A 19,406-nucleotide genomic window follows, 5' to 3' on the forward strand; every position below is an offset into this window, starting at 1 on the left:
ATTCAAGCAACAGGTACACTAGTTTTATATTAATAGGCAAACATGTTTCTTTAAAACCTTTTTTCTCAGCTCGTGTGCATCGCAGGGAAAATCTACGCATACCTGTAGAAAGATATTTTCCTGTAGAAGTGCAGAATCCCTTTAAAAATTAAAATAGGCTCAAATATAAGCACAAAAAATTGATTTGAAATTAAAAAAAAATTAACATGGCCTTTATGGGTTGCCATGTTGGCGACGAAATAACAACAAAATATAAACAGAAAATCAAAACAAATGGAAGAAATTACAATCACATGTTTTATTTACAGCGTGGGGTGAAAATAGAGAAGCCTGTACATTGGATATTTTAGGTCGAGTTTCGACCACTGGACGACCACTAGTTTAAATAATTGTATTCAATGGTCAAGTGTTATGAGCATTTACTGCAACTGTGAAAATTAAATATTTACATTATTATTTATGATTTTAAAAATGATTCTTTACTGCATGGCAAGTTTTTTTTTTATAGTATTAACAAAATGATGAATTTAATACGTATTAAACTTTTTGTTCAAACGTCTACTCTTAGGAAAGTGCATATGAAATCAGTGGGGGATATGTCAATTTCAAAGGAATATTCAATTATTCCTTATCAGGTTGGCTTATATTTATTGTAGGGGTTGGCACTTGCCTTTTTCTGTCTACTTTCAATAATCATTTATTATTACATTCAAGAAAGAACGTCAGAAGTTCGTGAGATTTTTTGCATAAAAGTTTTTGATAATCGGGTAGAAAATTGTGTCATACAATAAAAACCGTGCAAGTGTAGATGAGTACGTAGAGGATGTGAGCTGTGTTCAAGTTTTGGAATAGACTAACCACGGAGTATGTTTAATCTATGGCTTTGGTGAAGTAGGTGTATTAATGGCAATTCAGGTATTAAAAAAAAATGTGTACAGGGTTTTTACTTTGATATAGGTACACATCTAGCTAGGTCCAACAACGCATCTAAACCTCACTACATATAAAACATCCTGTAACACAACAGTGCTATTGCATCTCATCTCCCTCATTTTCTCTTCTGAAGAGAGAGTTTCTCTAGAGCCTTCAAAAGGAAGGAGGTCAGAGAGATGGGACGGAAGGACTTACACTAACATAGGCTAACCGCAGCACTGCTGTCGGTCTATATTTAATTCTAATTGTCTATGATAAAATTTAATTTATTTATGTATTGTTGGGAGGGCGGCGTCCGAGAGTCCTTATGGGCTAGCTAGCTGCCACTGACTCAAGCGCCAGCGAGTAAATGCAGGCTACCCTGCCGTTAAATGGCAGTACATAGGTACCTCAAACATTGTTGAAGGGTTAATAGGCTCTTCCAACTGGAGTAAATTTTTTAAATAATTAATTAAGATTAAAAAACTAGGTCAGTTTTTAAATGGCCCAGGTGTTTTTTGCTAACAAATAAAAATCACTTTATTTTTTGATGATACATTTAATTTTATACTTTTTTTATACAATATTACTGTATGTAATGTGTTGAAAGGTTAAATAGGTGATTGATATTATGTTAAGTTAATAAATTAAACCGAACAAAATTAAGTCCTCATTCTCAGGTTAAGACATTCTCATGCTAAAATTATAAACTAAACTGTAGTATTTTACTGCAAATGTTTAATTTCAATAAACAGTACAAAATATCATAAAGTTGTGTTAACAAATTTATTAATAAATAAATATTTCTAAAGGAGGGATTAGTAATTTATAATATTAGGATTAGTAATGAGGATAGCAGGCTTACCTGAATAGAAAACTGTACAAACTGGCACAAGAAAGACACATCTTTACACTATAAACACAAAACATTAGAATATTTCACTGTCACTGACAGCATTTTCAACTAAAGAAGAAAGAGGCCTAATGGTGACCAGGAAGTTATTGCAACAATGTTGCCAAAAAGTACACTATAATATAATATATCTCTCTCTCTTCCTTAGTTGAAAAGTGTCAGTGACATTGAAATATCTAATGTTTTGTGTTCATAGGGTAAAGTTTTGTTCTCTTATGTCATTTAGACTCTTTCCCAATCAGGTAAGCCTGCTATCCTCACTAAAAATCCTAAAAAATTATGCCCTTGAGCTCTTTGTTACATTGTTAACCTCAAACTATTTATAATATTAGTTATGTGGCTTCCTGAGGAGCCTCTTTGCGCTGTTGAACCATTTCTCTCAAGTTGTTCTTGCTATCTTTCAAACTTCGCTCTAAATAGCCCTTGTTGCTCTGAAACAACACAAAATCACTATAGGGTCTGTTATAAATCTGCACAAAATTTACTTAAAGGATAGTACCAGGGGACCGAGAATTGCTCGAGGTGTTTGATTTGTTTAAGAGGTTAAAAAATAAAACCTATTGCATCACTGGGATCGTGGAACGTCGCAATTATAGTCAAATAGATTACACAGGGTGTCAATTTTATTTGCATTTTAAAATTCAAGACTAATTCCAGATTTTTCAAGACTAGTTTTTTTAAACTATTAGTGATAAATTGATACCGAAATGTAGGCCAACCGATTCTCGATTCTTGATCAATGATAACGATACCAATTTTTACAGTTGGTTACATTTTTGAAATAATTTGGTTATATTAAACTAACCACTGTCTTTCTGTTATTAAGTTTTAGTAAGATAAAGGGATGTTTTCAAGTAAAAATATGCAGCAATGAAAAATTCTAACTAGCCAATTTGGGTGTTTTACGATCATGAAAATCTTCCACGACCGTGTAGACATCATCATTGACTGTCTCCCTCGGTCACGGAAACGTCATCCTTGTCTCCAACGGTCTCGGAAACGTCAGCGTCGTCGTCTGCGATCGCGGCAAAATTATGAACATTTCCCGCAGCCGTGTAGACATCATCATTGACACCTGTGGTCACGGAAACATCATCGTCGACATCCGGCGGCAAAATCGTGAAACGTTATCGTCGTTGTCCGCGATGCTGTAAACTCGGACTCCGCCAGATGCTGTGGAGAAAATTTAAGCCAAGATTGCACGGAGTCCATAAACAAAAACCTTGACAGTCAAAGCTGGTAGGGAACAAGATATACCACCGTCCACGGGTTTACACAAGCGTTTGAGACAAAAGCCATTCAAACCGCAGTTATTATAAGCATTAAAGGGCACTGACAAGCCAAAAAGTACATATTTCATATATCATAGCTTCGATTCTTGCTGATATTCTTCAATTTTGTTGACAGGCTTTGTAGTACTCAACTAATTAACTGAGATTAAACATACATTTGTTAAAACAAACTTATACACACTCCATTTCCATTGGTGTAACAATCAGCTATTTGAAATCACGGAAAAAGACGTAGGTACCAACCGTTTAGTTTTCCATCATTCTTTTTTAATAACCCTATATTTAAGTTAGGCTATTTAAAAAAAAAAAATTAATGCTAACAAAGGTTCAGAGCACAAAGTTAACTAAAAAATATCTTATAGTTGTAAACGGTGGAAAGTTTTCTTAAAAGCTTGTCTTAAAAACTTCATGCAAGTCTGGGCAATTTAAAAGACTTCCTAACACTCAATGACCTCTTTCTATTCTTTAACAAAATATTTTCTAGGGCTTACCTCAAGAGACTTTATTTTCTCATCACATGTACTGATTTTTTCATGCAAGTTTTTGCAAACAACTGGAATTTCTGTCAGTACAAACATTCTTCCTACACTTTCATACGTTTTTGTTTCGGGGGATAGAGTCTGAAAATTATAAATTATACAACATGTAATTAGAAACGTATAAATCCATCTAATTGGTGAATGGAATTCTGTATTGATGATGGCAAAAACACAAGTAGATTAATGCCAAGAGTTCATTTATGTACAAAAAAAGAAATACCAATGAACACAATAGATTATACCGAAGAAATCAATCCAATCAAACATATAGCTGTTTCCAATGGTTTCCAAAGCAACCTGATTGATAAACTGATTTCCAAGCATAAAAATAAAAAAACCGAAAATAAAGAAAAGAAAACCTATGTTTCTGCGAAGTATGGTTCGTTCCTCAACACTAAATTTAAAAATATAATGAACAGCAATAAAATCACAGTTTCGTTCAAAACTGATAATAAACTTGGTTCTTTATTAAAAAATCGTCCCAAGACACCTTCTGCAACCTTTGAGAAAACAGTTACCAAATCAATTGTAATGACTGCCCAAAATATTATATAGGCCAAACATCCAGTTCTTTCAACAAAAGGTTTAAAGAACATCTACCAAAAAGAACTACAGCGGCACAGACCTCGACCTTAGCAGAACATCTGATTTCTAAATAACAATGACAAGATTTCATTTCAATCAAATTACATTTACGACACTGCAATCAAGATACTAGCGCAAGGGACAGTTGTGAATGAAGTTATCAGCTGATCGGGAAATCCAGGCACGACGTCATCACTGACCACGCTGATCCTGACCGGCAGTCTAGACATAACCCCCGCCCGATCACGTCGTGTCCCGTTACCGTATTGTATTATCTTTCGTTTTAGCCCTAAATGTTTGTTTTTATGTTCGTGTACGTGTGCGTGTTAAATGTATTTATTTATCATGAATTGACAACCTTCAAATGAAGCAAGAAGACATCTGTACTGGCCCGACGATGACTCCTTTGTGAGTCGAAACCGGTTGCAATTTAGCAACAAATTGATCACATAAATGCAGGTATTTACACCATTATTTAGTATTTAACTGTGATCAGGAGGCTAAAATTCAATATAATGGAAAAAAGAAAGTTTAGGTATATTTAATTATTGTTAAGCAAAAAAAAAAACTCTTGTAGCCTAGCCTCTGGGGACCTTAAAACGAAAAAGTCAATTGGTCCCGGGTCTAGGTCTTACCATGAGACCTGCGGTAATAGCTTATTCCCTATATGGGAAATTCGCTAAATATGGGAAATTTGCTAAAAAATCAAATTTATGTTTTTGTGGTCGAGTAGGCCTAATACAGTAGATAAATGAGTGATGATACTTGATGGCAAATCGGTGCATGCATACCTTTAATTTAAGACCAAAATTATAGAAATCGGTTGGGTAGAAGAGCCAAACAGACTAAAAAAAACCAATATTCTTTAATAGGTTATATAGATAGGCCCTACCTCACAATAATGTCTTAAAATATGGTAAAGTTATGATTATGAAACCTGTGAGCTCAAGTGCCTTACCTTAATTTCTTGGGCCGTCAATTCTGCATGGTGCTTCTGGCGCTTTAGACCATCAATCTGGATATCTGCCAGCTGTAGTTTTGTTGTGGTTTCGATCATCTTTTGCTGAAGTTCAGTGAATGCCTAAAATATATTAAATTCCTGATGAGACCATGATCATAGAGGATAAGAGAATAGATGTATAATAGAAAATAAAACACCCCCGCCGCAGCAAACCTGCTGACTAAGCGAATTTCCATTTGTCTGAATTGACTTTCAATTAAATCTTTTAAATAACATTAGGTTTAACGAGTACCTAGGTCTGCTGCTACAAGGAAACTAATAAAGTGTGTTTTTAAGTAACATACCTATTAATAGCTTAGTATAAAATAAATAAAATTGCCAAGCTTGATCAAAATATAGGCTATCCATAAACAAGCAAACTACAACATTTTAAAATATTCTCCATAAGAATAACATGAGAATTTTAAATTTACAATTTTTTGAATTTTTTCCGTTACCAATAACCGTACAAAACACTTTTTATGCTAAATTATATGTTTTTTTAAGCTCTCTAAAAAAATCTAGAGAAAAATTAAAAATTCGTGTTTTGTGGGCCAAAAATGAGAAAAACCAATTTTTACCCATTAAACCACGTTCCAATGGTCCGATCGTGCTGGTTCACGAACTCATTCAAGTTTATCCCGCCTTTCACATTTAAACCAAATTTCATCAAAATCGGACAAAATTACTAAAATTATTGCATTCACGGACACACACACACATAGACATATATATAACAAAAATTTGAAATTTAATAAGAATTGTTTGAGAGAAAACATCATTCCAAATTATGTCCAAGTTAACATAAAATGCAAATCTCAAGCCGCAACAAAAACATTAGAAACATCAAGGAAAATTTGGACAAAAGAAGAAATAAACTACCTATATTCCAAACTACAAATCACTATTGAACAAAAGAAGAAAATTTACCATGAACTAATCAAAACATAATATTTTTGAACTTGTATCTTATATACTAAAAAATCAGGATCTTGTTACACTCACTGGGGATATGCACAGTTACAACACTCGTAATAGGGATAAAGCAGTAATTGAGTACAATAGGCTCAGCAAATCACTGTCTAGTCATGTAGTACTATCCCTTAAGGTATATAATAAAGTAATTAATCTTAGTAAGAAATATACTGTTAAAGTTTTTAAGAACAAATTTTATGAGTGGTTATCTAAAAATCCTTTCTATTCACTTAGTGAATTTTTCTTATTAAAACAGATAGAATTTTAATGTTTGAAATCTGTTATGTATAATTTTTGATTCTTGTATAGTTCCTATGAATTGTATATTTCTATGATATGTGATATTACCCTTAGGCCTAATTATTAGTATAGAGACTTGGCATTTCTGCTGTAAACTTGACTTTGTTAATGCTTATGTAGCCTGAAAGACAATAAACATATTCTTATTCTTATTCTTATTCATACCATACCAAAAAAGTCCAGTTAGTTATGTATTGTATTATTTCGTCAATAGTTTCTGCTATTGACGAAATAATACAATACATAACTAACTGGACTCGCCCAATAATAGAAAGAAAATTGCAACTCTAAATAAAGAAAATATTTACAAATCTTATTCAATCTCAAAAAGCAGATAACACAAATATAGAGATTAACAAAATCTATGATACAAATTTAAGTAATGAACTTCAAAACCTAAGTAATATCAATTTTACAAATCATGAAAAAAACCTACTAGAAAAATCACAGAGATACAATATAATCCTAGATTTCAAAGACAATGTCTACGAAAATGATCTATTAGATATTGAAGCAGCAATTAGAAGTAAAATTACAAGTAAAATTGCAAGAACCAATTAGACACAACTTCATACACAAACTTAATAAAACAGAGAAAGAAACTCCAAAAACGAATATGGTTAACAAATCTAAACAAGAACTAAAGATAATATCATCAATATCAAAAAAATTAGTAGAAAAAATGCAATTATTACAAAGGCAATTCAATTGTTATCATTAACAAACAAGATTATGATTCCAAAATTACCGAGTTCATTCAAAATAATGACTTTGACACCTTGACAAAAGATCCAACTAATGATTATTCAAAAAACATAAACCAAGCTATTACAAAATATAAAACTATTCCAAAACAAACTAAAACTCGCATAAAAATGAACAATCCAAAATCTCCTACACTCCAAGGTCGACCAAAAACCCACAAAACAAACATTCCTATAAGACCAGTGTTCGACTTCAGAAAGGCACCAACATACAATGGAAGTAAATTTCTCAATGATAAAATAAAAAATAACATAAATTAAAAACATAACTTTGAAATCAAAAACTCATATGAATTGGTAAACAACATAAAAAAAACATACAAATTCCACAAAATTCAATATTTATTTCCTTCGGTTTTGTTAACATGTATTCAAATAGCCTATCCCAATGAAAGAAACAATTAATATCATACAAGAAGAGTTAATAAGAAACAAATCTCTAAAACAAAATTAAATAAAAGACATCATCAATCTCACAAAAATACTTTGGAACAAAATTACTTTGAATACAATAACAAATATTACAAACAGAATGATGGTCTTGCAATGTGTAGCCCTCTTTCTGGCTTATTAGGCCTAGCAGATTTATACAGGGTGTTTGGTAGTCAGTGTCAAATATTTTAAATCAATATTATGCACAAACATTTCTATAAAAATACGCAATTTGGATGGTTATATCTCACTCCTACTTCCGGCAACAGCCATTTTTAGAATTTTCCAAATTTCTTGACATGGGGAAAAAATTCGACCTCAAAGGGTTAAAAATTTGTTCAGTAGAAATAATCTTAATTACATATGATCAGTATCTTCGTAATCACAACTAACGTGTGTATTTATAAATTTCACTAATTTTACGAGGCATTCAAAGCACTACTAGTTTGGGCTGTACTATACTACAGTATTAAATTTTACAAGTTTACTTGGGGTAATACAGATACCTTTTGCACACAACTTTCACTATTGTCGGGACCACGTAAGTTTGCAGTTGGTGGCAGCCAATCACAAGACAAGGCTAGTGCGACGTTGCCACATCGCCCGTTGACAACACTAATTAAAATATACTAAGCATTATATTAAAATCAGCTGGTATTAACAGATTTGGCAACACCGCACGGTTCTCATTGGTTCATTCAAAACCATATGGTAAATAGGCTCCTCCCTCAACTGCAAACTTACGTGGTCCCGACAATAGATACCTTTTGCACACAACTTTCACTAAATGCGTTCTCGTAATTAATGAGTGGATTTAAATAAAAAATGATTATTTTTATGTTTAATGCAATACTGTATTTCTCCCCTTAGGCTGACATTACATGTCACATATTGCATATCATTTTAAAGCTTAAAATGTGGAGATGTTTTTTATACTATTTGACAGTTTTTAACACGTCTTGATTCAAAATTTTCTTAAGCGAGTTGTAGCACCCTTTTTATTGATTTTTTAAAATTTGTTATTTATGTTAAATTTAAAAGCTTTTAAATAGGTTTAGCTGTACTATATTATACGTGGTTTGATAGAAAATTTAATGACGATTCTAAAAATGCCATTGAAAATATCATTATGTAGGTTAAAAGTTGAGAAATATGAGATTTTATTAGCTAATGTTAAGAAATTTGGAAAATTCTAAAAATGACTGTTGCCGGAAGTAGAAGTGAGATATAACTATCCAAATTGCACATTCTTATAGCAATTTGCGTGAATAATAATGATAATGCATTGAATGATAATGCATAATAATCATCAAACCACCCTTGGCAACAAAAAATTGCAGCATTTCATTCTATGATTTACAGGCTAATTACATTGCCACTAAACAAAACAAATTTTGAAAAAGAAAAGAAGATAATAAAATATATTGCAGCCAAAAATGGATATAATATAAAGACAATCTCATTGATAATATGATGAAGAACAAAATTAAGAAACAAAAGAAGAAAGAAGAGAAATTGAAAAAAAAAATAGTAGGTAGGCCTACATCTCCCTCATAACTCTAAATTAAATAAAGCAATAAGGAAAGCCTTATCTAAAACAAATTACAAAGCAACATATAGAACAAAAAACAACGTCTTTAAGATTATAAATTCAAAAGTTTCCAAACATCAACAAATAACTAAGAATCATCGAAATTTAACAAAAGCGGCATTTAAAAAATTTCCTTTACAGACTGTAACAAGTATTATATTGGCCAAACTAGTAGAAGCTTTAAATGTAGATTCCAAGATACCAAGATTCCATATACAGGCATTTAAGTCTAAAAATTCAACAAGTATGAAATCAAACTATGCAGAACACTTACTAAAAACTAATCATAAATATCAAAACGTAGATAATAATTTATCAGTAATTGAATTTGAACCAAACAAAGACAAATTGTTCATTAAAGAAGAATTCTACATATATAGAAACCATAAAAAAGTCCTGAAAACATAATTAATTCTCTCATTTAAAATATAGCAGATTATTAATTTGAATAAAACCATATAAATTTGGAATATTTATATAAAAACCATTTCACAAGCTGGAAGGCTAAATATGTTTCTTTTCAAGAACCATAACTAAGAGTGAACAACATCTACCTGCTGTGGAAAAAGAGGCCCTCACAATACACTATTCGATTCAATACAGAAATGGTGGCATTTCCTGATTGGAAGACGGTTTAAATTAATTACAGACCAGAAATCTGTGTCCTATATGTTCAATCAGAAACACGCGCAAAAGGTTAAGAACAACAAGATTTTAAAGTGGCGATTGGAACTAGCACCTTTCTCTTACGACATAGTGTACCGTTCTGGCAAGGAAAATGTAGTAGCAGATGCATTTTCACGAGTTTCATCTTCCATCTCTTGTAGAGATTCCGAAAAACTCCGTAGAATTCATTGTGACATTGGACATCCTGGAATAGAACATTTCTTAAAAAGTAAAAATCTCCCTTACTCTATCGAAGATGTCAGGCGAATGACCGCTTCAGGCTCTGTTTGTGCGGAAGTGAAACCTCGGTTCTACCAAAAAACCCCATCAACACTCATCCATGCAATGGCTCCTTTCAAGAGACTTAACATTGATTTTAAGGGGCCAATGTGACAAGGAATAAATATATAGGCCTACTGACGGTTGTTGATGAGTTTTCAAGTTATCCGTTTGATATTCCTTGCTCAGACACATAAGCATCTTCTGTCATCAAAGCACTTACATCAATCTTCACTATCTTTGGTATGCCTGCGTTTGTCCACTCCGACCAAGGTTCTGCTTTCATGTCAAAAGAACTGAGTGATTTCTTACACTCAAAAGAATCGCCACTAGCCGATTTTAACCTTTATAGCCCTCGAGGTAATTCTCAAGCTGAGCGATATAATGGAACGATTTGAAAGACTGTATCTCTTGTTCTGAGAAACAAGGGTCTGAAGACAGAACAGTGGGAGTATGTTTTGCCCGAAACTTTGCATTGTATACGCTCGTTACTATGTACAGCTACGAATGAGACACACCACATGAACGTCTTTTCAAACACCAGAGACGATCATTTTATGGCACCTCTCAACCTCAATGGCTCATGAATCCAGGACCAGTATTAGTGAGAAAGGCATGTAAGAAATAATAAATATGAACCTTTAGTGAAACAAGCTCAGCTGATAGAGGCTAATCCAGACTATGCTCGCATCAAATATAGAGATGGTAGAGAGGCTCTGGTATCGGTGCGACATCTCGCTATTCCCACTGAAGCTATCCAACAAGAGGATGAGTATGTGACTTCGGAAAATCCCAGTCAAGAACTAGATCCCTTACTTCAAGACCTGAGATGTTAATCTAACCTGCTTCAACCTGAAATTGGGAACTCTATTCAATCTGAAATCGAAGCATCCCCTCTGCATGAGGCCGTGACCCCTACTTCTGTGAGGAATAACAAAGAAACAAACCTGCGTCGTTTCAATAGAGTCCGAAGACATCCCACCTATCTAAGGGATTAGGCTACATAAAAAAAAAGATGGGGTGAATGTTATAATATGATTTCTATTGTACTGTCAAATATTTCTTCAGCTGTTTTGTTTATGTATGTACCCTAATGTTTAATTTTGTGTTAATTCTATCATTTAAAATGTAGCAGATTATTAAGATGAATAAAACCATATCCTTATATATAATTCTCGAAGACCAAATTTTTACCAGAAAATTGTGGACGTCTGGTAAGTCGCAGAAAAGTGGGAGGGGTCTTAAATTAAAGGTCTTGACCCCAGGGACTCGGGAAAAATAGCAGAATTCCCATAAAGTTACCAGAAAACGCGATAAAACATAAAATATCCACCATAAGAAATGCATGGGGACTGAAAAACGTCTGCATTCTATCAGCTGTTACTTATTTATTTGCAATGTTTACATTTATTCCGAAAGTCAATGTTGGTAAATAATGTTTCGAAATGAATTATTGAATTGTGTTTAATTTTTTTGTTTTCCGTTTTTATAATGACTAATGAGTGAAGTAACTAGACAGGGTAGGGGAAGACTTGCAAGACGGGGAAGAGTGTCCAGGAATTCGACAGACTTAAGAAATGCCAAAGAGAACGTCATGTAGGGCCTAACTGTGAAAGAAATTCAGAAGCTGTTTTACAACCTGTCTTTAGAAGAACGCTGGAAAATGAGTTGAGTGTTGTTTCTCACAATCTATTAAAGCACTTGCATGCATTGTGGCGCATTTCACTTTGCAGAGAAGGCCACAAATGGACATTTCAACGCATGTTGCCACAATGGACATGCCACAACCACAAGTAAATGACGAACTAAAATAACTGTTTTTACATGATTCGAAATTCATAAAAAACATAAGGCAATATAACAGTACAATGGCTTTTGCGTCGCTTTGCGCTACACAAAAAGAGATTCCGGGAAATGGGCCTTACTGTCTTGACATTCAGGGACAAATTCATAGATATATTTCTGACTTACTACCGCGAAATGGGGAGTTTCCTTCATAATAATTAATAATAATTTTGTCCTTTACATGTGGTTCTCAAAATGGAAACTATAAGAGAATTCGTAAGATTGCAAAACAAATCATCAATTTTAAACTAAAAAAGATGTTCTCCGGGTTCAGGCCAACCGTGTGTACGTTTCCATTTGTTAATATGTTGTGTTATTGATTTAATCATTATTTTACAATTGTATTTCATTGTCACATCAGAAGCAACTAATATACGACTCCAACGGAAGGAAAACCAAGATATAAAACAAGAAACACTGTTAATTTTAAGTAACATAAAATTGATAATTTAACAAAACATATTTCAAATATTTGTCTTTTTATATATGGTTTCTTTATTGTAGTCTAAATTAGGGGCTATGGCCCCTACGGGCCACTAGTAGGTAAGTTAAATTTGGTTTCTAAACATTTCTTTTCATAACATTTACTATTTGTTCATAACTGTGATCATGACCTAAGAGCTGAAACATGTTAGTTATTCAATAAATTAGTAACATAAAGGGTACTAACTGTTTAATTATTTATTTCATTTTTACTAATATAAATATATATATATATATATAAGCTGTGTGTAAATTTGAACAAATGGTGTTTTTAGCCTGGAAATCATTACCCATTAATCATAAGTTAAAAAAGTAGGCCTACCTACCGGTACCTAAGTTGAAATTATATTAATATTTATATGGTATAAAAAAAAACTAAGGAGGCTGAAATGTCGGGACCACATAAGTTTGCAGTTGGTGGCAGTCAATCACAAGACAAGGCTATTGCGACGTTGCCACATCGCCAATGACAACACTATAATTAAAATATACAAAGCAATATTTTCAAATCAGCTGGTATTAAGTTATTAGATTTGGCTACACCGCACCGTTCTCATTGGTCCATTCAAAACCATGTGGTAAATAGGCTCCTCCCTCAACTGCAAACTTATGTGGTCCCGACTTTAAGTAGGTAAATTATGTTTCAAACAAAGTTATTTATCAACCCTGTACCTTGTTCAAAGCCATAAGAAATCACAAGATGAGAGGCTTCCAACAGGTAGAGTGAACTTTTTAGCTACACCACATTTCAAACACATAGCTAACCAAGGGTATGTTGCAATGAAAATGAAGGAAAACATTTGAAGTTTTTTTTAAGATATTGAACACAAAGGAACTTTAACATGAACTTTTAATATTAGTTTTTGATTTGTAAAGTGTCAACTAACTCAAGTACTGGCTTGATGTCAACTACTGGGTATATTTACCTTACCAAAATGAAACTGTTCTGATACTAAACCTAGTGGTGGGATAACCGAATGGTTTCCATGATCGAATAATCAATCTGTTATTTTTAGCACTAATAAGGTTTAAATTACCTGGCTTCTGTCTCCGATCCTCGGTAGTTTTATGAAACTAAAGCCGTTTCATGCCTATTACTGGCACATCTTCAGGTTTGTTGAACGCCAGCTCCTTTATAAAACATTCCTCAGTGTTGAGTTCCTCATGGTTTTACAAAAAACATGTAGACATTTACACACACGAAACATTTAAGTTAAACATTATTTAAAGAACGACTGCGAAACGTGATGCGGCGCCGGTGATGGATAAGTCGCGACAAATTACACCAGGATCGGAGACAGAAGCCAGGTAATTTAAACCTTATTAGTGCTAACTTTAACGATCCAGAGGCCAACCATCATGTTATTTTTAGTTGATTGAATCGCCGAATCAATTTTAGTCATTACTGTCCCAAACCACAACTATTTTTTTCTTATGAGAAACTGAATAAGTTAGCAATCATTTATCGTCAATCGGTGATTTTTCGTCGAATGAATCGCTGAATCAATTTTAGTTATTATTCACTATTCCAAACAACAACTTAATTTTACCTGATGATGTGATGATAAACCAAATAACTTAACATTTAGTCAATAGGCCCACCCAGTAAACTTATTTATAAAAGTAATAACTTAAAGTATTTTAGTGTAACAATTTTTGGGTTAAAAATATCAGTTTGTAATAATTTATAGGTAGGCCAAGCCTATAACATCAAATACCCCCGCCGCAGCAAACCTGCCGACTAAGCGAATTTCCATTTGTCTGAATTGATTTTCAATTAAATATATTTTAATAACATTAGGTTTGACGAGTACCTAGGTTTGCTGCTACAAGAAACCTAATAAAGTGTGTTTTTGAGTAAAATATTGATAGCTTAGTACAAAATAAATAAATTTGCCAAGTTTGATCAAAATATATCCATAAACAAGCAAATTACAACATTTGACAATATTCTCCATAAGAATAACATGGGAATTTTAAATTTAAAATTTTTTTAATTTTCTCCGTTACTAATAATCGAACAAAAATACTTTTATATACTAAATTATTTGTTTTTTTAAGGTCTTTAAAAAGGTCTAAAAAGAAATTGGGAAATTTTGTGTTTTGAGGGTCAAAAGTGAGAAAAACCAATTTTTACCCCATAAAACCCCCCCCTAAAGCCCCGTTCCCATGGTCCGATCATGCTGGTTCGCGAACTCATTCACGTTTATCTCGCTTTACACCTTTAAACCAAATTTCATCAAAATCGGACCAAAATTACTCAAGTTATCGCGTTCACGGACGTATATATATATACATATATAAAAATTTGAACGAATGGTGTTTTTGGCCTCTGGGGACATCAAAATGAAAAAAATAAATCGGTCCCAGGTCTAGGTCTTACCGTGCCACCTACGGTAATAGCTACTTCCCTATAGGGAAATTCGCTAAAAGGTAAAAAAATATCGTAGGGTAAAATAAATTTAACAGACAAACTTTTTGTTAAATCACCGAATCGCTCGGTAAGACTTATTTAACTGAATCAGGATAAAATAACCGAATTAGCCTGTTTGGCATCAATAACCGATTGATTCGGTTATTTTCATTCATGATGCCCACCACTTAGGCCTAACTAAATAAACCTAACCTCAAACCAAATATGCAGTATATGTGAGTAAATGTAGAACAGAAACCACAGAAACTAAAGTGCAGCCTCTTTTTTAATACAAATCATAGGCCTAACCTTTTTCAGTTCGAGGTCCACCGTCTTTGACATTACTTGTTAATCGAAAACTCTTCAGATTGTTGTAAATTATTCACAATAATCACAATTTATAAATTTCAAGGAAGCTGTCTACTCCAAAAATACACACACAATGGCTCTATGGCTGAGTCTGGGTGGGAGCTGCAACATTAACATGCAGCTCTGGAGCTTGGAGCTAGGAGCAGTGCAGCAATGTCGCCACGGGTCGTGTTCCCGCAAGGTTCACGGGACGCTCTATGACGTAGACTCTGCGTCACAATTTCATGACGTTCACACTTTCCAGTTCCATTCCTCGTCCATTTTTGTTAAGTGGCCGTGGTCCAGTGGTCACCAGCTTGTTGTTGGGTCGAGTTCCCGCAAGGCTCACGGGACACTACACGGCGTCATAGTGATGGCACGTTTCCTATGATTACCATTACTTCCACCAATTCCAAGATTACTTCAGATCATCTGTAACTGACAGCTGTTTGTTGTTTAATTCTTTCTGTTAAATCTTGTTGTTTGTAAGATTGAACTGATTGAAGATTGGATTGTCAAGCGAAGCAAGGAAGACTGCAGCCTGCAACCCAGGAAAGACACTGAAAGAAGTTTTCTGTTTCTTATACTGTCGTTGGATTGTGTGTGATTCGTTCGTTCAAATTTCGATTAAAACTTATAGCAAAAATCTTTAAAGTTGTTCACCCAATTTTGTCTTGCCTAGGCCTACTTTTATTCACTTCGAATCTTTAATGGTTAAACGTATGGTTTGCCTCCGAAAATGTCCAGCTTACTTAAGCTTAAAATGAACTCAAGTTGTTACCAAGACAATCATCAATCACTCAACACCGACACTGGACCTACAGTAAGACTTTGTTTTATTATACCCTTAGGTATAATCAGTGCATGTTGGCTTTCACTATAATATCTTATTCTTAACATATAGGCTAATGGACACATGTAATAAGGTAACTTAAGCAAGTGTAATGACATAAGGAACATTATGCCAAAATAGGCCTAGGCGGCCTAAGATTTACAATTAGGAGAGGTTTATTTGGTAGTACCGGTACCTGTCTACTGTGGGCACCTAGCCTACCTAAACTTAAGTCAATAATATTGACTTCATCCTAGGCTTTTTCTATGGCAAAAGTGTTAAGTTACAATAAGATAGGTAGACCTAAGCTATTGTGACTAAATTATATGCGCCCAAAGGTGATGGAGTGTTCAGCCCTCTTAAATCTTGGGACCAATCCCCCGGGAAATGTTTTCCTTTGATTCAAAGTGCTTATGTCTGCAATAACTTATAAGGGTAGACTTCTGTAGCCTATCTGTTGGCACAAACAACCGAATGAAAATATCGATTAATATATCTAGATTATTCGATAGGCCTATATAGTTTGGTTAGTTAACTTAGGTAGGGCTAAGGTTAGCCTAACCTAACTAACCAAACAATACCCTACCTATATAGAATGAAACAATCAAAAAATCAATACAGTGTTTTAATTCGGTTGTTTGTGCCAAAATATATGGAAGTCTACCCACTTATAAACCGCATTCCTTGATTTTCAGACAAATTAAATAAAACTTGGGTCTTTTTGAACTTAAGGCTCCTCTCCATGCTGCACCATCTCTTAGTCCCTTAGGCTGCACTTTACTTGACGTCCTACACTCATTCGAATGAAAATATCGATCGATATATCGATTAATCGATTGCTTCATTCGATATATCGTTTGGTTAGTTAGGTAAGGTTAACCTAACCTAACTAACCAAACGATATATCAAATGAAACAATCAAATGAAAATATCGAATCGAAAAAACAATCGAATGAGTGTAGGACGTCAAGTAAAGTGCAGCCGTCCCTTATGCTCATAACGTAGTTGATTATAGGCTATGCTATTACATTAGGTAAAAATCAATCCAACAACCAATCCATCAATAAGTTAGACTATTTTTATTTTAAAGAATCAGTTTAAAAACTTTTTAATACTTTTATACTTTACCCTAACTTTTCCAGAGAGTCAAATTGTGGTCCCTTTCATTTTAGAACTAACTTAAGTTAATTGGCTTTAGTTTTCTCTTAACAGCTGGCAGTTCTTGGTCGGCTTTAGTTTTCGGAGGAAATAAGAAGGTAAGCCCTAGTGGCATTGTTAAGGGGAGCATGCCGTGAGATGGGTAAAAAAAATTGATTTTTTGAAAATGCTTTAAACTTATTGCCCGTTTTATGCTGTTTAAGAAAATATATAACACTATATACATAACTTGTATATTTTCAGCTAAATAAAACAATTAAATAATGTTTACACATGTTTGGCGCTAGGCCTACTAGCGTGCTCTCCTGAGATGCTCATTGTTTCCACACAAATAGTAACCATCTAACTAAGTAAATTTAGTATATAGTATAACTAGTAAACACTAAGGAGTATTTCATTTGTGCTGTTGGTAGCACTGAATATTTACAGATTTTCTGCTGGCCTTCTACTTTGTTTGTTTACCTAATGTTTACATCAAATTACATCTGTCGTCTATCCCAGTGATTGTTGATTGTTGTTGTTGTTGGGATTTTATTCATTTGGTGTTTAGTTTAGAGTTTTGTCGTTACTTTCAAGTAAATTAGGCCTAGTTTTTCATCAAAATGCCTATGATTAGAAAGTTTGGGAAACACAAGTTTAGAGGAAATAAATTGCTAAGGCAAATGTTTTGGAGCGGGTATGAATCAAACCAGGAAAGTTTACTATTATTATATAGTTTAGGCTTACAAAAATCGACCAAATGAGAATAAAAAAAGCTGACAGAGAAGTGCAGGAAGAAAATAAAAAGCAAAGAATAAGAAGAAGGTTAACAAAAAGGAAACTAGAAGACAGTCTCTGTGTTGAATTCTTGCCAGGAGGTTTTCTAGTGCACTAGTGACAGTGTAGGCCTATTCGTGTTCGTGTTTAAGTTCAATTTCCCGAAACTTCTGTTTTTTAGTGTTTAGGTACCGTTTCTATGGAAACCGTCATGAGTAGAGACTTGAAATTTTCACTAGTTGTTTCTGCTAGATTGTTGAGTAGAATGATGCAACTATGTAATATTATCTTCATTATAAATGGTATAAATATTTTTATTTTCATAAAAAAATAATAAAAAAATTTATATAAAATTTTTTTAATAATATATTTTTCTAACTATTTGCCATAAATTAATTATTTTGCATGGTTATACTGTTTTATATGTATAGGAGCATCAAAATAAATTTCAGATCAATATCTCATATATTTTTTGAGATATTGGTACCGATATAGAAGCTTGTTACCCCATATAATTAGCATTGTGGCCTATCTCACAGCGTGCTCCCCTTAAAAGGCCTAGCCCGAAGTAGGCTAATGTGTCAAACAGTTCAGGCTAAGTTAGTTTCCTAGGAGATGAAGGGGTTTTGTAGCCGGTAGTCTGCGGATATTGAGCCCGCGGGAATCCAGTACTACTGAGAGGCCATTGAGCATGTGTGAGTAAGCTTAAATGCATTTTTCCACCACCCAAAAAAAAAAAAAAAATACTAGGTACTGGTTTAAATTGTGTTTGCCCCGTTTACCATTTGCCAAGAACTGTGTCCTAGACCATGTCCATAAGCTCATTTGCCCAATGTTAACTTAGCGATTGGTTCATCATCTGGCTGCTTTTGAAGAAATAAGAGTCCTTCTCCTAACCCCAAGTTTGTCGCAATCCAGAATGATGCGTTGCAGTCTCACGGACATGCTGCAAACCCAACACTCCTGGTTTTCAGTTATGATTCCCATAGTGTAGCTAGGTGTTTCCTGAAATGGTCATGTCCAGTGATGAAAGCAAGTGCCTGCTTGACCTGCCTTCTACCCAACATCAGCAGCCAGCATGTGAAGAGGGTCCTGGGTTCTGAGTACAGCTTTTTGACAAGTGGTTGCCCAGAATGATTACCAATAAACAGAATAATTGCAACATTGCAACAACTTCCTTCTTCATTGAAGTTTCTGCTTTTGAGAGCATTTCCAAGGTAGAGAACAGCCAGATGTCATATGGTGCCACATCCGGTTCAGGGGGCCTGGCGAAGCACTGGAAAATGCTGCTATGATTTACCAAGAAGTTTTGAACAGATTGGA

At 33.9% G+C, this 19,406-nt stretch overlaps 2 protein-coding genes across 4 annotated transcripts in view; one reads left to right on the plus strand and one right to left on the minus strand.

Annotated features, from left to right (window-relative positions):
• Positions 1-1,458: 1,458 nt before the first annotated feature.
• LOC129005296 (prefoldin subunit 1-like) lies at positions 1,459-15,447 on the minus strand. 2 transcript variants are annotated; one of them, XM_054434153.1, is made up of 4 exons: positions 15,299-15,447; positions 5,200-5,322; positions 3,609-3,737; positions 1,459-2,256 (listed from the first exon to the last, which is right to left on the minus strand). In XM_054434153.1, exons 1-4 carry the CDS (start codon positions 15,329-15,331, stop codon positions 2,158-2,160), a joined length of 384 nt encoding a protein of 127 aa, XP_054290128.1. In that variant the 5' UTR covers positions 15,332-15,447; the 3' UTR covers positions 1,459-2,157. The 2 variants fall into 2 exon arrangements, with proteins under 2 accessions (XP_054290128.1, XP_054290129.1); XM_054434154.1 differs by lacking the exon at positions 15,299-15,447 and adding an exon at positions 13,249-13,278.
• Positions 15,448-15,599: 152 nt separating this feature from the next.
• LOC129005318 (uncharacterized) overlaps positions 15,600-19,406 on the plus strand; it is a 127,512-nt gene continuing 123,705 nt past the window's right edge. Inside the window, exon 1 of one of the 2 annotated variants that reach the window (XM_054434176.1) lies at positions 15,600-16,160. In XM_054434176.1, coding sequence (XP_054290151.1) covers positions 16,077-16,160 — 84 coding nt within the window. In that variant the 5' untranslated portion in view covers positions 15,600-16,076. The remainder of the gene's footprint in view (positions 16,161-19,406) is intronic. The other variant, XM_054434175.1, reaches the window with a different exon arrangement.

This window comes from Macrosteles quadrilineatus, unplaced genomic scaffold (genome assembly GCF_028750875.1).
Source record: "Macrosteles quadrilineatus isolate MER2022 unplaced genomic scaffold, UCM_ALF_1.0 Scaffold_19__1_contigs__length_3004403, whole genome shotgun sequence".
In the NCBI taxonomy this organism is placed as follows: Eukaryota; Metazoa; Arthropoda; class Insecta; order Hemiptera; family Cicadellidae; genus Macrosteles; species Macrosteles quadrilineatus.

What these genes read in the sequence shown, in the direction of transcription:
- LOC129005296 (XM_054434153.1), bottom strand. Translation starts at nt 15,331, where the DNA reads ATGTCAAAGACGGTGGACCTCGAACTGAAAAAG. An exon ending in TGACGGCCCAAGAAATTAAG is followed by an intron (nt 3,738 to 5,199) that starts GTAAGGCACTTG and finishes TATAATTTTCAG; the next exon opens with ACTCTATCCCCCGAAACAAA. An exon ending in AGAAAATAAAGTCTCTTGAG is followed by an intron (nt 2,257 to 3,608) that starts GTAAGCCCTAGA and finishes GTGTTGTTTCAG; the next exon opens with AGCAACAAGGGCTATTTAGA.